The sequence below is a fragment of the Cyanistes caeruleus genome, chromosome 5, assembly GCF_971803275.1.
Source record: "Cyanistes caeruleus chromosome 5, bCyaCae1.hap1.1, whole genome shotgun sequence".
NCBI classification, from domain to species: domain Eukaryota; kingdom Metazoa; phylum Chordata; class Aves; order Passeriformes; family Paridae; genus Cyanistes; species Cyanistes caeruleus.
In genome coordinates, this window is record NC_141705.1 from 37,438,788 (window position 1) to 37,456,196 (window position 17,409).

Consider the following 17,409-nt stretch of genomic DNA (forward strand, 5'->3'; position numbering starts at 1 on the left):
CAAATGAATGTCAAAGAAGACATTCTACTAACTGCATTCATGCTTACCTTGATACCAAAAGTGAAGACTGTCATGATTATTTTAAATATGAGTGCTAAACACAACTGCCATATAGCTGAATAGACTCCAGTGCCTGCTGGACGGTCAGGAATATCGTCTACAATTTTGCTTGCATTCATATCATTTCTGTAGTCACAGAGCGAGGAGGATTCTAATGGCCCACAGTCTGTGAAGAGCTCCTTAATAAGCTCACTGGTGTTGAGCCTTGTATATGGATTAGGAAATGCAATCACAGCTGTTATTGCTGCAACAATAATAACCTCCAGGACAGGATACTTCCCAAATTTTGTAGATTTGCGTCGGCGACACCATGCAATATTTGCTCGGATGAAAAATGCTCCCCAGAGCCCACCAAATACTCCCAGAAGAATAAAAGGAAGCAGTTCAAAAAGGTACCAAGGAGTGTGATATTCCACATAAAAAAGAACTAGGCGGCTATTACCAAAAGGATTGATGGACCTTAAAACAAATGCAGCTACTAAAGCAGCAAAAAACGATCTCCATAAAGTTTTCAGTGGGAAATAGTAACTGACCTGCAAGAAACAATACAAGAGAATTATTAGTGATTCAATTAAAAACCTGGCAAGACCGGTTTATGCATGTGTTAGAATACTGCTGCTCATATGGTATAAGCTAAAATAAAATTATTCCTATCACTGGGAGCACTGGCACTCTAGCAGATTCTACATTTTTAAAAAGCTCAACAACTCAGATTTTAAGTCAATACTACAGCAATGTTGAAAACCACTGCTCATTTAAATCTGTTAGGAAATGATGTACTGCAATTTATGATTAGAAGCTGCTCTGCTTTTTGTCTCTTATCAGCCTTCATGAGAACCAGAGCTAGCTGGTTGTACTAGCTGCACTCTCTTGTTTTAGTTTTCCTGATAATATTTCATCTCCTTTCAACTATATTTAAAGGTTTCTTGCAGATCTGTTCTTATTAAGAAGCATGATTAAAACGAATTAAAAAAACCAAACTAAAGGCCTCAAAACAGAACATGCAATGTCATTCTCAAGCCCCACATAGCCTGATTTGAATTTTGAGTCAGTTTTCTTCTGCATTTTTCTGGCAACAGAGGAATTCCTCAAAATCCCCGAAGAACATAACAAAATAATACACGGAAGAATATTTTCCCTACTTTTCAATTCAGAGATTTTTAGGGTTTTAGTTGTTTTTAAAAATGCCACAGATAGAAATAACATTCTTACATATTTTGAAAATTACAATTAAAACACAATTTTAATGTGTTTAATAAATGCATAAAGCATTTTTTGGAGAAGAGAATTTGCTTGCTTTGGAGTTAAGTTTTATAGTATATTTATCCTTTCAATAATTATCATATTCAACTGTGTTTAGTATTTGAAGCTCTAAGTAATGGTTAAAAACTTGATTTACAAAACTGTCCAATAAGTTTCTAAAGCCTTTTTCAAAAATTTAGAGCCCTATTTTTAAATTTTTTTTTCAGAATAAACTCCTAGACTTAAAAGCTGCTGTCTTTATCTATATGTAAACTATAATTATAAACAGACTCAACCCTTTTCCAGAATAAAATAATTGAGAATAAAGTAAAGCTGACATTCATTCAAAAAAAAGGAAAAAGTATCTTTAGGAGTTTGCTGGTAACAGGACTCTTGGCTTTGAAATAAGGGTTCAAAAAAAACTTCCTTCTTAGGAGAGACTCAGCAGCTTAAAGGAGTCTGAGATTATTTAAACAAAGAGAGATTTTAAAAAATATTTATTCTTCAGTGCCATCTCTTGACATACCTCCTCCAGACTGAAAAGGACTCCACCAATTGGGGCACCAAAGGCTACAGAAACTCCTGCTGCTGAGGCAGCTGACAACACCTGGAAAAGAATAAAGGTGAGAGTGTTTGTTGCAGTCTATGCTGTAAACATGAACAACAGAATCTCATTACAGCTACAAGCTAAGTTTGCTGATGATGCCACCAACGCTCTTGAGGGACAGGAGGCCTTGCAGAAGGATCTAGACAGTCTGAGGCCCCGAAGAGTGATTAATGGGATGAAATCTAATGAGTCCAAATGCTGCACACCTAGGATGAAGTAACACCAGGCTCAAGTCTAAGTTCAGAGAGGAGTGGCTGGAGAGCAGCTCTGCCAAGACAAATCCAGGGGTGCTGGTCAGCAGCAGCTCGGTGTGGGTCAGCAGGGGCTGCCCTGGGACCCAGAGGGAAAAACCCCATCCTGGGGTGCATCAAGCTCAGCACGAGCAGACAACCAACAGAGGTGACTGTCCTGCTGCATTCAGCCTTGGGGGGCCTCACCCTGAGTGCTCTGTGCAGTTCTGGGCCCCACATGTCAAGAACACCAAAGTCCTTGGCTATGCTGCATCCAGAGGAGAGAAGCAAAGCTGGTGACAAGGATGGAGAGTATCTAAGAACTACTTTGGAGAGAAGGAGGCCGGAGTAGAGATTGCCCTGCAGCTCATGGCAAAGCCCAAGGTGACACAGATTGCTTCCCCGCAGACCATGGAGGACCATGGCAGAGCAGACCTTCACCCCATAGCCCATGCCAGAGCAAGCTCCTGGCAGGAGCCATGGCCTGAGAAAAGGAGCCCAAGTAGGAGAAGGGGTTTCTTGCAAGAAGCAGGTGATCCAGGCTGGGGCAGTCCTGAATGGCTGTACCTTGTGGAAAGGACCTATGCTGAAGATATTTGTGAGGGACTGTCTCCAGTGGGTGAGGCCCCACATTGGAGCAGAGAAAGAGTAAGGAGCAGCAGAGACAAGGTATCCCCTTGTACACTTTGGGATAGAATAGTTAGGAGTGAAGCTGAGTCTTTCAAGAAGGGACTGTGGGGGCAAGATACATTTAGTTTTGTTTTCATTTCTCACTACTGTACTATCGGCCGTCAAGTAACTTTTCTCAAGACTAGTCTGTTTGGCCTGTAATGGTGAAGAATCTCCCAGTCCTCACCTTGACCTCTGAGCTTTTCATCTTACTCTCCTGCTGTCCTGCCAGCACAGAGGGGTGAGAGAACTGCTTGGCTGGCACCAACCCACCACACTCTCATGGACAACAGCAAAATGAAACAGGGCAGAAAACAATGCTGTCACCAGGAACACTTTGCTCATGGGTTCAGAGTACTCTGCTGTCCTCACAATTGAAGACAATCATCAATTACCAAAATGTAGAGACAAGTACAGAAAGAATTTAAATAAAATCAAATGATCTCTGAGGTGGAAAAAATACAAACTGACTCTGTCATGGAAATTATTTACCTGTGAGAATGCTGGGGATAATACATTGTTTTTAACATAATAAATAACTATTGGTAATGACTAAACACTGTCCAAGAGAACAAATTCCATCTTTTAAACAAATCAAATGCACCAATATTCAGTAAATTCTGGAAATGATTTTTCAAGAACTTACCTCTCTTTTTTTAGCTTCATTTGTACTGTATTTTGGAAAGAGGTAGGAAAAAATATTCCCACAGCAGCAGGCAACATGTACCAAAGGACCCTCTTTTCCTAAACTCAAACCTGATGCAACAGCCAAGACTAAAGTAATTGTTTTTATCATCAAAGTCCACTTTCCCAAGTAACCTCTAATGATGAAGCCGCTCAAAATAGTTTTTATCTGGAAGAAATAAAAAACTGTATCTGTTACTGCATTCTTCACTTTTCAGAAAATAATTCATCCTTTAATTTTAGCTGCAGAACTTCAAAACCAGCCTTTTCAAATGACTAACTTTGTCACACTTTAAAACATTCATCATTCAGATTGCCACACTGAGTCTATCTACTTACTTGCAACTTACTCTAAAAGTTATATAGTTATATAGGATAGTAACATACAATTACATTATCAATTACATTTAGCAAAAAACTAATCAGCAGCAGTTTCTAAAACTGGGTTCAGTAATTTCTGATGTAAATTATTGAGCTAAAGGCAGAAAATTTCCAAAGGAAAAATAAAACTGCAAAAATCATTGCATTACTACCATTCTAGCAATATCTCAACTTGCACCAATATCACCCGTGTTCTCTCTTCATGCTTTACTGTTACTGCATAAAAATCAACAGTAGATTTCTTCACACAAAGATGGAAAAGATCAGCCTATCTCCACAAGGAAAAATGTGCCACTTTTCAAAGCTATTACTGTGCTTAAGAATGCTATATTACCCTGGAAAATATGCCCATATAGAGTAAATAATATACAGCTATCATAGGACAACATGTCCACAAATAGGCTGTACACAAAACACTGGGCAGCTGTGTCTAGAAAGTAAAGATAGCTGGATTTGAAAAGCAATTTAAGATGGAATTTCTTCTGGAATAATGACATAGAACTACTCCAGGCTTAAACAGTGGGGATAAAAAACCTGAGTATTTACAGAAAAACTGAAGAATTAAGACTGACCAGAACTGATTTGACTTTAAATTTTTCTCTCCCATTCTGTGGATAGTAGCAGACAGCAATTATGAACAGTAAGTTATTGAGGATATTACACATTTCACGTTGTGACCATCCATTGGTTTGTGCTAGTTAAGGCAAAAAAGCCATCGCAACAAAAGACTGATTGCTCTATTAAACGACCCATGCATATTGTGTCAATGAGTCACTGCTCTCTTATCACCATGGGGATTAGGGGAGGTTTGGAAATCATTCTTCAGAAGTGTACTAATCCAAATTCCTTAAAAAGTGGTCCTGACAGAAGCAGAATTTACCAACTCAGGAGACCCTTTTAACTTAGGGATATTTTCTCAGACACAATTAGCACAATTACATGTTTTCAATTTGAATGCTTGTATTAATGTATTTCTCCAAAGACACAAGGTGCATCCTCTTGCCTTCCCCCAACTCACTAAGGCAGCACTAATCTACATATTGATATGAAACACCTATTTTAGATATATATATATATATATATATATATGCTAGTTAGACCTCACCTCAGGTATCCCTGAGCCACAGGCGTAGGGAGCAAATACCTTCACCAGAGAAACTGCTAAGAAGGCAAAGCTCAATGCCCAGAAAATGTACATTATGTAGTTCATTATGTAGGAACCTGGTCCCTAAAAGCAAAAACAAGAAGTCAGAAAATGGATTTGACATTAGAGCAAAATCACTACTTAAAATAATCCAGATGTACTCCTGCAGCAGGTACATTTATACACACATTTTGAAGCACAGTAATTATTGCCGAGACAGAGTTTTGTTTGAAAAGCATAGTCATGAAACACTGCAAATCAGCACAGACTGGGTTAAAAAAGGTAGAAAGTGTCCTAACACTTCATCTTAAAAAGAAAAAACTGATATGTTTTTTAATAGCTAATAGCAGCTAAAATCTAGTGAATATTCAGTAAATCTTCCTTATTTAAAAAGCGTGGTAGAAAAAATGAAACAAATCTATTCTTAGTTATTAGAGAACACCATAAATTGATTTAATTTACATACAGCTATGATCAACAATAGAAATTCTCACATTTACAGTTCCATATTCTCATAACTTCCTTACATCTGCAATACTCCAAGGCCCTCTGGAGTTCATGAAATACACATTCATTACACTATAATCTATTAATCATTTCAAATGCTGGAAAATGGCACAGACAGTACAACCCAAATTCATGTTTAGAATCCTAACCTTAAGACCATTATTTTCTTTCCTTATTCAGCCAAGCTGTTGAACAAGATCATCAAAAAATACTCACTTCTGCTTGTCCAATTATTAGTTCTGCCCATGTCTTCCACTGCGGACATTTATCTCTCTCTTCAAATGTGGTCTCATTTGAACCCCAACAACACTGTTCATGGTTAAACCACAAAGCACTAAGGCAAATGCCTTCCTTTAAGTCAGTCATCCAGTCAGCAGCTATGTCAATTAATCCTGCCAATGCCCCTGTTGCAGAAATAGTTTTGTTTTAATGCTCTGATAAAAAGAAATAACACACATAGCTAAAACGAAGGTATGTGCTTCTGTTAACTGATGTACATTGTGATTACAGTAAACTTAATTAAATAGACATTTAATATACTACTGATTTCCAGGATTATATCCTGTTTCCATTACAGTATAACTAGTATTTGCTGAAGAATTAAGTACTTTGTATGTTTCTCAAGTTAAATGAGATTTTTTTTTTCTTTCTTTTTTTTCCCTATACCACAGTTCTCCAACACTTGAAGTCCACTGAAACCAAGAGTCAGAAGTAAAAATAGAACTGTTACTTTTTTTGTGATGGAGCAGTTTATATATCACCAAGCCTGCTGGAAAGAGTGGAAAAGGATTCTAGCCCATGTGTTGGCATGTCAAAAGCAGTATTTCAGTAGAACAGAATTTCAATCAAATTATTAAAACACATAAATATAAGATCTCCTTGTAACTGAACTCAAGGTTGTACCATTTAAGATCTACTAGACATACAAGAAAAGGCATCTGAGACTGAAAACCCTTCCAGTGTTCAAGGCCAGAATTTGCTCACTTTGTTGCTCAGAAACAGAATAAAGGAATTTTAATAAACAGCGGCTTAGGAGGTTGAAAACATGACACTGCATGTTCCCACTGAAATGATCAGAAACAATTTCCAGTAATTATACATTCCTGGTTTGTGCATCCAGAAGTATATAAATACGTTACAAACTTTGCATATATATTTATATGTGATTTGTGAAAGTGATTATGTATATACCTAAGCAGTAATTACACTGTTACCATGATTTTTAATAGGCATAGCCTTACTCCACAACTAATTTTTTTAACATTTAATCTAATATGGGTGTTTGAAATATTTTTTTTTAAAAAAACTGGGCACAAAGTTTGTGGCCTTTCCTTCCTGCAGGTTTTAGTCACCTCAAACTAAACCAACAGAAAAAGGAGCAGCACTGCCTGACTGCTGGGCCACAAACTATTTGATGGTTTTAGTTGTAAAATTAATTCTAAAATACGTTAAAAAGGAATGAGAGAATTTAAGTATCAGTCAACAAACTACCTGCTAAAATCAGTATTTTCTCTGGAAAAAGGTCTGTCTGTAAAGGTACAACATAAACACATAGCTAGCATTCACTTATCCATAAACACATATTTAACAAGGAAGTGTGCTTATCAAAACTACACACATACCAGAGCTACTTTTACAAGCAACATTTTCACAAGAAAACCTACAGGTAAAAACCAAAATTTTACAGAAAGGAAAAACATAAATCTCAATTACAGAATTAAAGAACATTGATAGTTTAGTAGGTGGAAATTCAAAAACACTTGAGAAACTCTCTCTAAATTCAGTGAGGATTTTGGTTCCCGTTTGATCAGTAAACCCTCACCTCAAAATGTAAATCAGGATAGACAACTTTTTTCTTCCCTTACGGAATTGGTGCAGTAAACTGAACCAGCTCTTAGCTAGGTTGGTGGAGAACAGAGGAAAAACACAATGACTATACTCGCTGACAAATATAAGAAAGTAATCCTTTTTGTTTTCATTTACCTGATGCCAAACCAGTTAATGTGACTACCAACCATCCTGACCATGCATCGTACAAACTTTTTGTCATCTCCCATGCTGATTCTTTCTTCTTGCTGTTAATCTGCAAAGAGAAATCAGTATGTAGAGTTGTATGTATTCGGGTAAGATGAATAATGAAAAAAAAAAAGGAAGTATGACAAATTGCATGATGCAAGGTGCAGGCAAATAAACTCTCTTGAAACTACAAGTGTTCTGCTTGTATTTAGTGCTTTGCATAGATCAATCAGCCATCGAGCAACTGACAGAGAAACATATATTTGCTTAATTTAAATAATTAAAATCCAGGAAATATATTATTAGGATAAGTGATTACTTTCTATGGCATGCACCTAAAACGTGAATTGTAACATTATTTCCCCCTACAGACTAAAGACTTTTTGAACCTCAATTAAACTGTTAGCATACTAATAATAAGCTATTTCATATGACTCAAATTCCAAAACTTCTACTTCAAATACAAACATCTTTATCTTTAGACTAAAAACCAAAATAAGAGTAAAATAAAACAAGTAATTGGATAACTACCCTATGGTACTCCAAGACAACTATTAATAATGACATGTGAAGTTATTGTACTGAAAAAGTTGCTATTCTTACATTATTCTTATTTACTCTGTGCACGCAGCTGCAGTGGCACAGACACACTTGTGCCAGAATAAAAGCATCTACAGTCAGTATGAAAATACATCTACACTGGAAAATAGCCTTAAATATACTAGCATGCAAAAAATGCAGTACTTTAAAAATGGTATTTGGGTGGCAGGGACCTATTCCCACTCTATCAAATTCCTGCTTCCTTTCCAAGTTTTAATAACGCTGCAAGACTGGAGGTATCCAAATAAGCAGTACTTTTTAAACAGTATAACAATATTCAAGTTGTTCTAACTGATGTAACTATGTACAAATTTACAGCATGTATTTGTATGTGCTACTAATCAGGCCTTAACTCCAACATCCAACCAAAAAAGTATTGTTATTTATCTCAAGTACCCTTCTATGCCTTTCTCTGTCTTTGCACTTCTCTCGAACCCAGTCAATGGTATGGAAGTCATCGTATGTTCCTACTCCAGGAATTGGCTCATCCAGAAGGTCCAGTAAGTGTGTTGAACTGTTGATATTTCCTCCATTTGTCATTGTATAATGAGTTCCTGCAGCAGAGAAACACAGGAATAAATTAATTCTACGATACAAGTAGTCACACTATGCTCATAGCACAAAAAAAATCTGGACACCTAATTAAGACACCTTTCATAATATGCATATTGTATTGTTATTTAGGTCTCTCAGTGTTGCATGCCACTCCTTTTTACTGTCATTCAGCTGTAAGTTAAATTTGTGTGTGACTCTGTGTTTCCATTGGTGAAATAGGAATGTCCCAGTCACCCTATTGTTCCATTTTGTGTACAGAGTCCAGAAAAACTTCAATAGAAACAACTGGGAAAAAAGAACAGCTTTGACACAATTAACTTGAAGTTTACTTCAGTTTATGAACTACCAGAGGAAAATATGTTTGTACAAAAACAAAGCAAGGATGATTAGCTAGAAAGTTCACAGTACCTTCATATGTTACCGGTTATTTCTAAATACACATTCAATTGATTACCAATCTCTCCCACACATCTAAACCAAACCTAAAATACACTATTAACATATTGTAAGTGCAGCTAAAAAGCAACAAAAAGCCAAACAAATACTCATGTTTTGTTTGGGGTTTTTTTTTTCAGGTGAATCAACGAACAGTCCTCAGTCATGAAGAATTTGAAATATTGTATAAAGAAAGTATCTTCTGCTAATTTGCCATCACTAGCTAGTTTCCTCACAAGCAACAGACCCACTAATATTTACTGCACTGATCAAAATAAGAAGAGCAAGAGGGATACTGAGAATTTTTCCATTTTCAAAAGTGAATAAAGAAAGTTTTACTTTTTTTAAGCTTTCAAATTTCATAAATTCTGTAATATATTGGCTTTTTTTCTTAGTTCTCACTTGTCTAAGAACAAAATAATTTGCCCAACAGTATATGGCACACCATAGTAATCTCTATTCATAAAGACGTAGGCTCAAGTTGACCAAGACTTCTATTAGTTCAGACAGACACCAGAACTCATTTCACTAGATTGACACTTGGATGTTTAGATAAGTGGGGATTTTTTAAGCTGGGTTTTTTGTTTCATTTTGTGGTTTTGAGGGGGGTTTTTTTGTGCATTTTTGTTTAGTTGGCTGATTTTGGTGGTTTTTTTTGTTGTTGTTGGTTGGTTGGTTGATTGTTTTTTTTAATTCCAAGCTTCTTTAATTAAGCTTCTTGGCATTGTCAACAGAAATTTCCAACTAACCAAAAAACCAAAACTAACAAACAAAAAGCTTGTCAAAGGACCTACCTGTAAACTTCCAAATGCTACAAATGCTGAGTTCACCAGCCCAAGCCCTCACAAGAACTCACAATTAGATTTATACATAAGTAAAATGTGCCATTTCCTTTTACAAATGTGAATTCTAAGATCTTGAAGAACCTGGCATTACACTCTGAACAAAGTGGTGCCTCAGTCATCTATTGCTTAAGATGTCAGGTTGACGCCTACTATACAATACATTGTTTATTTCTGACATTTTCTTAGTGGTAAAAGACAAAACAAGAAAATAATATAAAATTCATATTAAGACAAAATGTAATCAGTAATTTTCAAGATACGCAAACAACTATTTTTACAAATTGTATAAAGATTAAAAGTACAGAAGACAATGCAAATGTAGCAGACAGCTCCCCAATAACACCAACACCAATCTCTTACAGGAGCATGGGTGCCATCTTTAGCTTAATACTTTTTTCCCCAATCTATGCCATACTAAAGTCCCCCTCATCTATTTCCCATAGCTAAGCCCTGTAAATCTCTTCCCAAAGCTGCTGCTAGTCTCTCTTAAGACAGTCTTAACAAAGCATTACCTATGCTTCCATTAATAAAAGGCTAACAAGAACAACAATTTAAATCAGATTTGCTAATAGAGGTGATTGTGAAAACATTGCTTTAAGATAAGGGATTCAATTTTCTTGCCATTTCCAATTGTCCCAACTAGAAGTCTAAGATACATGTCTGGCTAGCTGAAAGGGCAAGGTGATCTTGTGGAAGAGATACAGAATTCACAGTGTAATAACTAGTTTAGCTCTCAAAATTAAGACAGAAACAGAATACATTATTAAAATACTATTTTTACATGAGAACAGCTTCTTTTGGCAAGGCAAGGGGACATAAATTAACCTCACCCACAGCTTAATTATTAATCTTACAATGTGATCACACAGTTTCCTGAACCTGAGTGAGTAGAGTTGGGCAAAAGATTGTCTTTGCTCTGGAGGAGTTGGTTTTATGCCCTGCTATGTATGAAGCAATATCAAACTACAAGGAGCATGCAACTCTATGCCACAGAAGGCAAAGGAAAGTTGAGATTGTAAATGTATCACAAACAGTAACAGGTTATTTTATGCATATCACAAGGTGCTAAATTGGAATTCCCTCCACAGGATTATCAGGGATGCCATCATCAGAGATGGCACTATATTCATTGAACCTAACCCATAGCAGAATTTGGACTAGACTACAAAGGATGGTCACTGCCATAGATAAAGTAAAATTCCCACTGAAACTATGTCAAGTTCCTATTTTGCCAACAGTTGCTGGCACACCAAAGACTGGGATATAAGTGATTATTGTATGATGAAGAAGAGGCACAGAAGATAAGAAGCTAAAGAGGAGCTTTTCTTGAACACCAAGAAAGAGCTGCCATGAGTGCCTGATGCAATAGCTGAATAGCTGTAATCTTGTACCAAGTGAGAAAACAGGCAGCAGCGAGCATGGTAGAAAGGCATCCTTAGAGGACCATGAAGAGGACATCTCTACAAAATCTGATGCACTGTATCTAAGATACAGAAGTCTGAGATGATATTCTCCTGCTAGTATTAAGATCTATGTAAAACTGTTCTAGAGGAGATTTTAGAGAAATGTACTTTTACTAGGACTCAACACTCTTCCAGGCTTTCGCTTCCCCTTCTACCCTTCCTTCTCTAGCATTTCACAAGCAAGATGCTCCTTTCAGCTATGAAGATAATGATTCTCATCAGCATAAACACACAAATTCTCACTATTTACTCCCAGCTCCAAAGTGTTATTAAATGTATTTTCAATGTTAAACCCTTACCAGAATACAAGTACTTCATCACAACATTCTAACTACCAGGCAGGAAATCATCATTACAGAGATAAATTGTAGCACTTAGCAAACCTTCAGAAATATTTCCCCTTCCTTCTTCTCCCTCTTTCCCTATTTTCAAGAACGTTTCTTGGCTACACGCTTTTCACCAAAATAGAAGCAGATTTGGTCTTAAAAACCACAACAAGCACTTGGCATACAAGATGTATGGGCATAGCTTCTAGCTACTATAAGAGAACACTTCTGATGTTCATATGTGGACACCTAAGCCGTTTTGGAGCTGGAAAGAAAGTAAAGCCTTTTTGTTACATATGAGTTTGCTTAAGTTTTTATGAGACTGGAAGCTAATGGTAAAAGTGCCATGCAGAACTTTCATTATTACTGCTATTCCAAACTAACCCATGTTACTAGAGAGAGGGAAACACTAGTATACTGATCCTCTCAGAAGCTTAGTATAACTCATAAGAATCCCTGTAAGGCACACAGTCTTTCACACTGCAAAAATGAGGCAAAATCACTGAATAGTTTAGGCTGGAAGGGACCTTAAAGATCATCTACTTCTTGGGCAAGGACACCTTTCACTAGACAGGTTGTTCCAAGTCCCATCCAACCTGGCCCTGAACACTTTCAGGCTTAGGGTATTTACAGCTTATCTGGGCAACCTGTTCCAGTGCCTCACCACCATCACAGTAGAGAACTTCTTCCGATATTTACTCTAAACCTATTTTGCATTTGAGGCCACTCCTTGTCCTGTCACTACACACTCCTGTAAATAGTCTTTTTTCATCTTTCTTGTAGGCTCCTTTCAGGTACTGGAAGACAACAATTAGATCACCTCAAAACATTCTCTTTTCCAGGTTGAACAAACCCCACCTTTGCAGCCTTTCCTCATAGCAGAGGTGTTTCAGCTCTATGATCAGATGATCACAGTGGCCTCCATGTTCCAACAGGTCCATGTCCTTCCTGTGCTGAGGACCCAGAGCTGGATGCAGCACTCCAGGTGGGGTCTCAGCAGAGTGGGGCAGAGGGGAGAATCCCCCCTCTCTCCCTGCTGCCCACACTGCTTTGGATGCAGCCCAGGACATGTTTGGCCTTCCTGGCTGCAAGTGCACATGGCCGGGTCATGTCCAGCCTCTCATCCACCAAACACCCCCTTGCACTTGGTCTTGTTAAGTCTCATGAGATTACCACAGGTTCACTTCTGGAGCTTGTCCAGGTCCCTCTGGATGGTGCCCCATCCTTCAGGAGTGTCAACAGCACCAGTCAGCTTGGTGTCATCTACAAATTCGCCAAGCATGAACTTGATCCCTTCACTTATGTCATTACTGAAGATATTAACTAACACCAGTCTCAATACAGACCCCTGAAGGACACCACTTGTCACTTATCTCATCAAGACTCTGAGCCATTGACCCCTATGGATGTAACCATCCAAGCAATTTCCATCTAATGGCCTGTTCATTAAACCCATCTCTATCCAGTTGAGAAAAAAGAATGTTGTGGGGGACCATGTCAAAGGCTTTACAGAAGTCCAGATAAATGATATCTGTAACCCTTCCCTTTTTCACTGAAGGAATCACTCTGTCATAGAAGGCCACTGGGTTGGTCAGGCAGGAACCTTGGTGAAGCTGTGCTGGCTTCTGGCTGTCTTGAATCTCACCATGTAACTGTTGTTAGCTGCTGCAATTATAGACTGCCAAGTCTCTAGACAGTAAAAGCAACGTGCCTCTTCAGAAAAAGGAAACTCTTTTGGGGGATTCAGTCACTGTAAGTCTTAAATGAACTACCTTCTAGAAAGGCAGCTGACTTTTGTTATCCTTCTATGCATGTAATTTCAAGCTTTGAGCACAACCCTTTCTTAGCAATCAGCTCTGGTATTGCTGAAGGACTGTTTCAACTGAAGTTGTTAAAAAAAAAAATGCACAAGGTTAAAAGAAAAAAAAATGTAGTAAGCATTAAGGTTAGCAGGAAAACACTGTACAACAATGAGAATGAAGTACAAGAAAAACAAAAATTCTACATAAATGAAACCAGAATAAGTGGATAAGTGGATTCCAACACCATAAAAAAGCTTTTATGTCTGAAGAAGTGAAGGACTTCTTATTTTTTTATTTTCTATTTTAATGAGAATGTAAAAAATGCAATCCAAAGTTGCCTGAGAAGATATGATGTCTGACAAAAAACAAACAGTCTAGCATACTGCTCTTCTGCATTTCCCTTAGAACATGAAGTTATACTCAGTGGATGCTGGGTCCCAACACTGATCCAACCTCCTGCTTTGCCTAGCTGGTTTCTCCTGATGGAACCACTAGGAAAAGAATTACAGAACTAAGATTTTGCTATACTTACAGGAGCTGCTTTATATATCAAGATTCCTCCCTGCCTTTTTGTCCCTCATTAAGGCAGGGAATATATAAGGCATTAGGAATATCTCTTTTTTCATATTTTATAGATATGCCTCATACAAGCAGTATTTAATCTTGATTGATGTTGGAACTATGATAAGCATGACAGAAAACTGATTTATGTAGATTACAAACAGCAATCCTGAAGCCATGCACAGTACTTTTAAAGGCTGCCTCACATCCTGCAGCAGTAATCCCATACTGCTTTGTCTATTTCCAAGTCAGGAGATTTATTTCAAATTTTAAAGAAACCCTGGAACACATGCAGCTGATGAAAGGTGTGGTTTTTTTCTTTAAAAAATACCTGGTAAATTTATGGCTAATTTATTTCACACAAGAAGGGGATTTTACAACATACATGCTGCTCCTGATTAATGCATAACTTGTTAACAAACCTCCCCAACTCTTTCCTTGTAGGCTGTGTTCCTTCTTTTCTCATAAAAATAATGAGAAGAGAAACATCAAGATCTAAGACAAATGCTACATCCTGGATAGTCAAACGACACACAACAGATTTTCATGTGGTAATCCCCCACATGATTATCTGAACAATTACCCAGTATCACCTAGAGAACAAATCCTCACAGCTACACCCTCGCAAGAGAATAAGGTACAGAACTGAGACATGAACAGGCTTCTCAAGAGGGTGGCTGTCAGAGTTAACAACGGGCCATAATCTTATGATAAAGCTTAAGACCCCTTCTATATGTTACACAGCGCATGATTCCCATCTTCTCAATGCACATCACAAAATACACCATTGTCTCAAGCTGAGCCTAAATTGCCTTATTCTATTTTAAGAAATGAGATATACCTCTTGAGACATAATTACACAGTAAGACTGAACTGATCTATTTGACTGCTAGCACATAAAGAGTAGATCTTGCTCCCCCTATTCCTCCCTGCCGTTCTTGGTAACACACTCCCACCCTCACCCTTGGATCAGCTCTGTCACCCTTGATCTGACTGCACGGTAAACCAAGCCAACATGTTAATCCAACTAAGCAGACAAAACTAACAACAACAAAAAAACCTGCCATTATATGGAATTGGAATCAAGTTTCTGTGCTGTTGGAGAAGAAACAGAGCCAGTGCAAGGGCAAAAACTAAGAGAATAGATTGGGAGCAACAAGTTCACCCCCTTCCATAGCAACAAACTGTCAGACTAGTTATCCTGAAATACATAAATACACCCTTGGGGCCTTGTTAGATTTTAATTATACCTTTCTGCTGGAAACAACTCAAAACTATAAATATTAATGTCCAGACACTATACAGTAACATCTATTTCACAGAGCTCAAAATTCCCAAAGGTTTAGAAACATTCCAGAGTTGTGAAAACAACAACAGATAAACAATGTCAATGTTGTATTCAATGGCAGAGCAATAACAAGACCTAATTTCTCAAAGGTATTTCTCTACAAGCTATGCAATTGCTAACTCTTACATACTCTTACATACTCTTACAAGAATAGTTCCTGCTGCTCACCCATCCCTGTTTCTAAACAATGCACAACTACACAGCATTTGCCTCAGCCACTGTCCTTATGGCTGACAGCAGTGCAATGTGTCTCCTTTGGGCTACTCCCAGCAGTGTGAAAGGAGGAGAGAAAAAAAATAAATGCACCTCTGGGAGTGAAAATTAAGCTAGCCAGATTACAGTAAAGGCTGGAATAAGCTCCTCCTGACATGACCATCCAAATCTGCTGAGTGTTAAAATCAGCAGGGGCTGTAGCTTTCCAGAGGCCAGATTCTAATCCAAGGCTTTGCTTCACCCGTGTGTCCTTGGGTATTAGGTGGCAAGGGGAGTGGAGGCAGGGAAGCACCCTGCATGCAATACACACTGTAAGGATCACTTGCGCTGGTAACAAAGATTGTTATACACGAGGTAAGTGTTAGTGCCTCAGTTTCTTTCTGTCTCCATATTCAGACCTCCAAATATGAGGCTTTTAATTAAAGACAAGAAACAATCATCAGTTTATTTAAATTTGTCTGTAACCACTCAAAAAGAGTCATTAAGTACTATATCCTTTTCCTAGCTAGAAGCAATTTTTAAATTTCAGAATGAGAAGCACTGCACACAATGCCAGTTTAATTTGCTACTGTTGATGATTAATGATGTTAAAGTCTTTGTAATCAAGTAATCCATTCCACTTTATGTGCAACTATGAATTTTCAGCACATCTATTCAGTTAGTTCTTATAACTACATCAAAGGCTTTCAAACAAGCTGGTCTCTGCATTACAATCAAAATGCACGTAAAATTGACACAACTTTATACACACAAACTGAAAAAAATCAGCTGAAAAAATCTGATAAACGGGAAACAATGGAACAAGTTCTGAAGAGCTTGTAAGGGTAAGTTATATTACTTACCAAAGTACTGCAATAATAATACTATCCATTTCATCTGCCCCCAAACAGATCTGGGTTTAAAAATAACCTTTTAAAATTAGAGTCAAATCAAAGTTCAATAATAGCACCTCAGAGTTAAACCAAGACTTTTGCAGAAGGTGTGACTGCCACAAATGGACATGGGAAAACAAAACAAAACCAAACCCTGAGCTTTGGCTTTTCACTTAAGGTGAAACAAACACTTCTGTTTCTATGATGCAGCACCAAAAAAGAAGGATTTATTGTTATAAATTTCCTTTCTTGTAGTCATAAAGGCAGATGGATTATATTTATTTAATTATGTCTATGATGAATAGGGACTTCATATATGTAAGTGAAAAGTTATTAAGATCCTCCCACTACTAAATTTAAAACTTGTATTTAAGATAAATAATGAGGAAGGAGATGAGAAAAATAGAAGGTATAACAATATATGAAGTCAGATAAGGGAAACATTACAAAACAGAAGTTAACTATGATCTGACAGTGACCAAGGCTGTAAGAGTCAGAACACCAAAACTTTAGATATTTGTATTTCTAAGCGCTGCTGCTGCATGTATGTAAGAGCAACTTACTTATATGCTGTTTTAGAGGGCAAAGACAGGATGCAGTAAAAATAATAATTCGACTAATATGGATATCCCAATCAAACCATATTCAAGTCCAAGGAGGGCATAATCTTGGTCTGTTCATTAGCTTTCTAATAGCTCAAATAAAAATGCATAAAAAAATATTTCTAAAATTGAGAAACATGCTTCATAGAGAACCTTACCAGCTAAACAGCACATGCAGACAGATACCTTGTTACTACCTAAATGAACTCTAGTTACATCTGATGGTACTTTATGTTAATGACCAAAG

At 37.4% G+C, this 17,409-nt stretch overlaps 1 protein-coding gene across 6 annotated transcripts in view; it reads right to left on the reverse strand.

Annotated features, from left to right (window-relative positions):
* The window catches only part of CLCN3 (Cl-/H+ antiporter 3), a 62,204-nt gene that overhangs the window by 14,656 nt on the left and 30,139 nt on the right, over positions 1–17,409 (reverse strand). For all 6 annotated transcript variants that reach the window (XM_086890365.1, XM_086890363.1, XM_086890364.1 and 3 more), the window contains 7 exons: positions 8,537–8,694; positions 7,508–7,607; positions 5,741–5,928; positions 4,979–5,101; positions 3,455–3,661; positions 1,829–1,909; positions 48–593 (listed from right to left, as the gene is read on the reverse strand). In XM_086890365.1, coding sequence (XP_086746491.1) covers positions 48–593; positions 1,829–1,909; positions 3,455–3,661; positions 4,979–5,101; positions 5,741–5,928; positions 7,508–7,607; positions 8,537–8,694 — 1,403 coding nt within the window. The remainder of the gene's footprint in view (positions 1–47; positions 594–1,828; positions 1,910–3,454; positions 3,662–4,978; positions 5,102–5,740; positions 5,929–7,507; positions 7,608–8,536; positions 8,695–17,409) is intronic.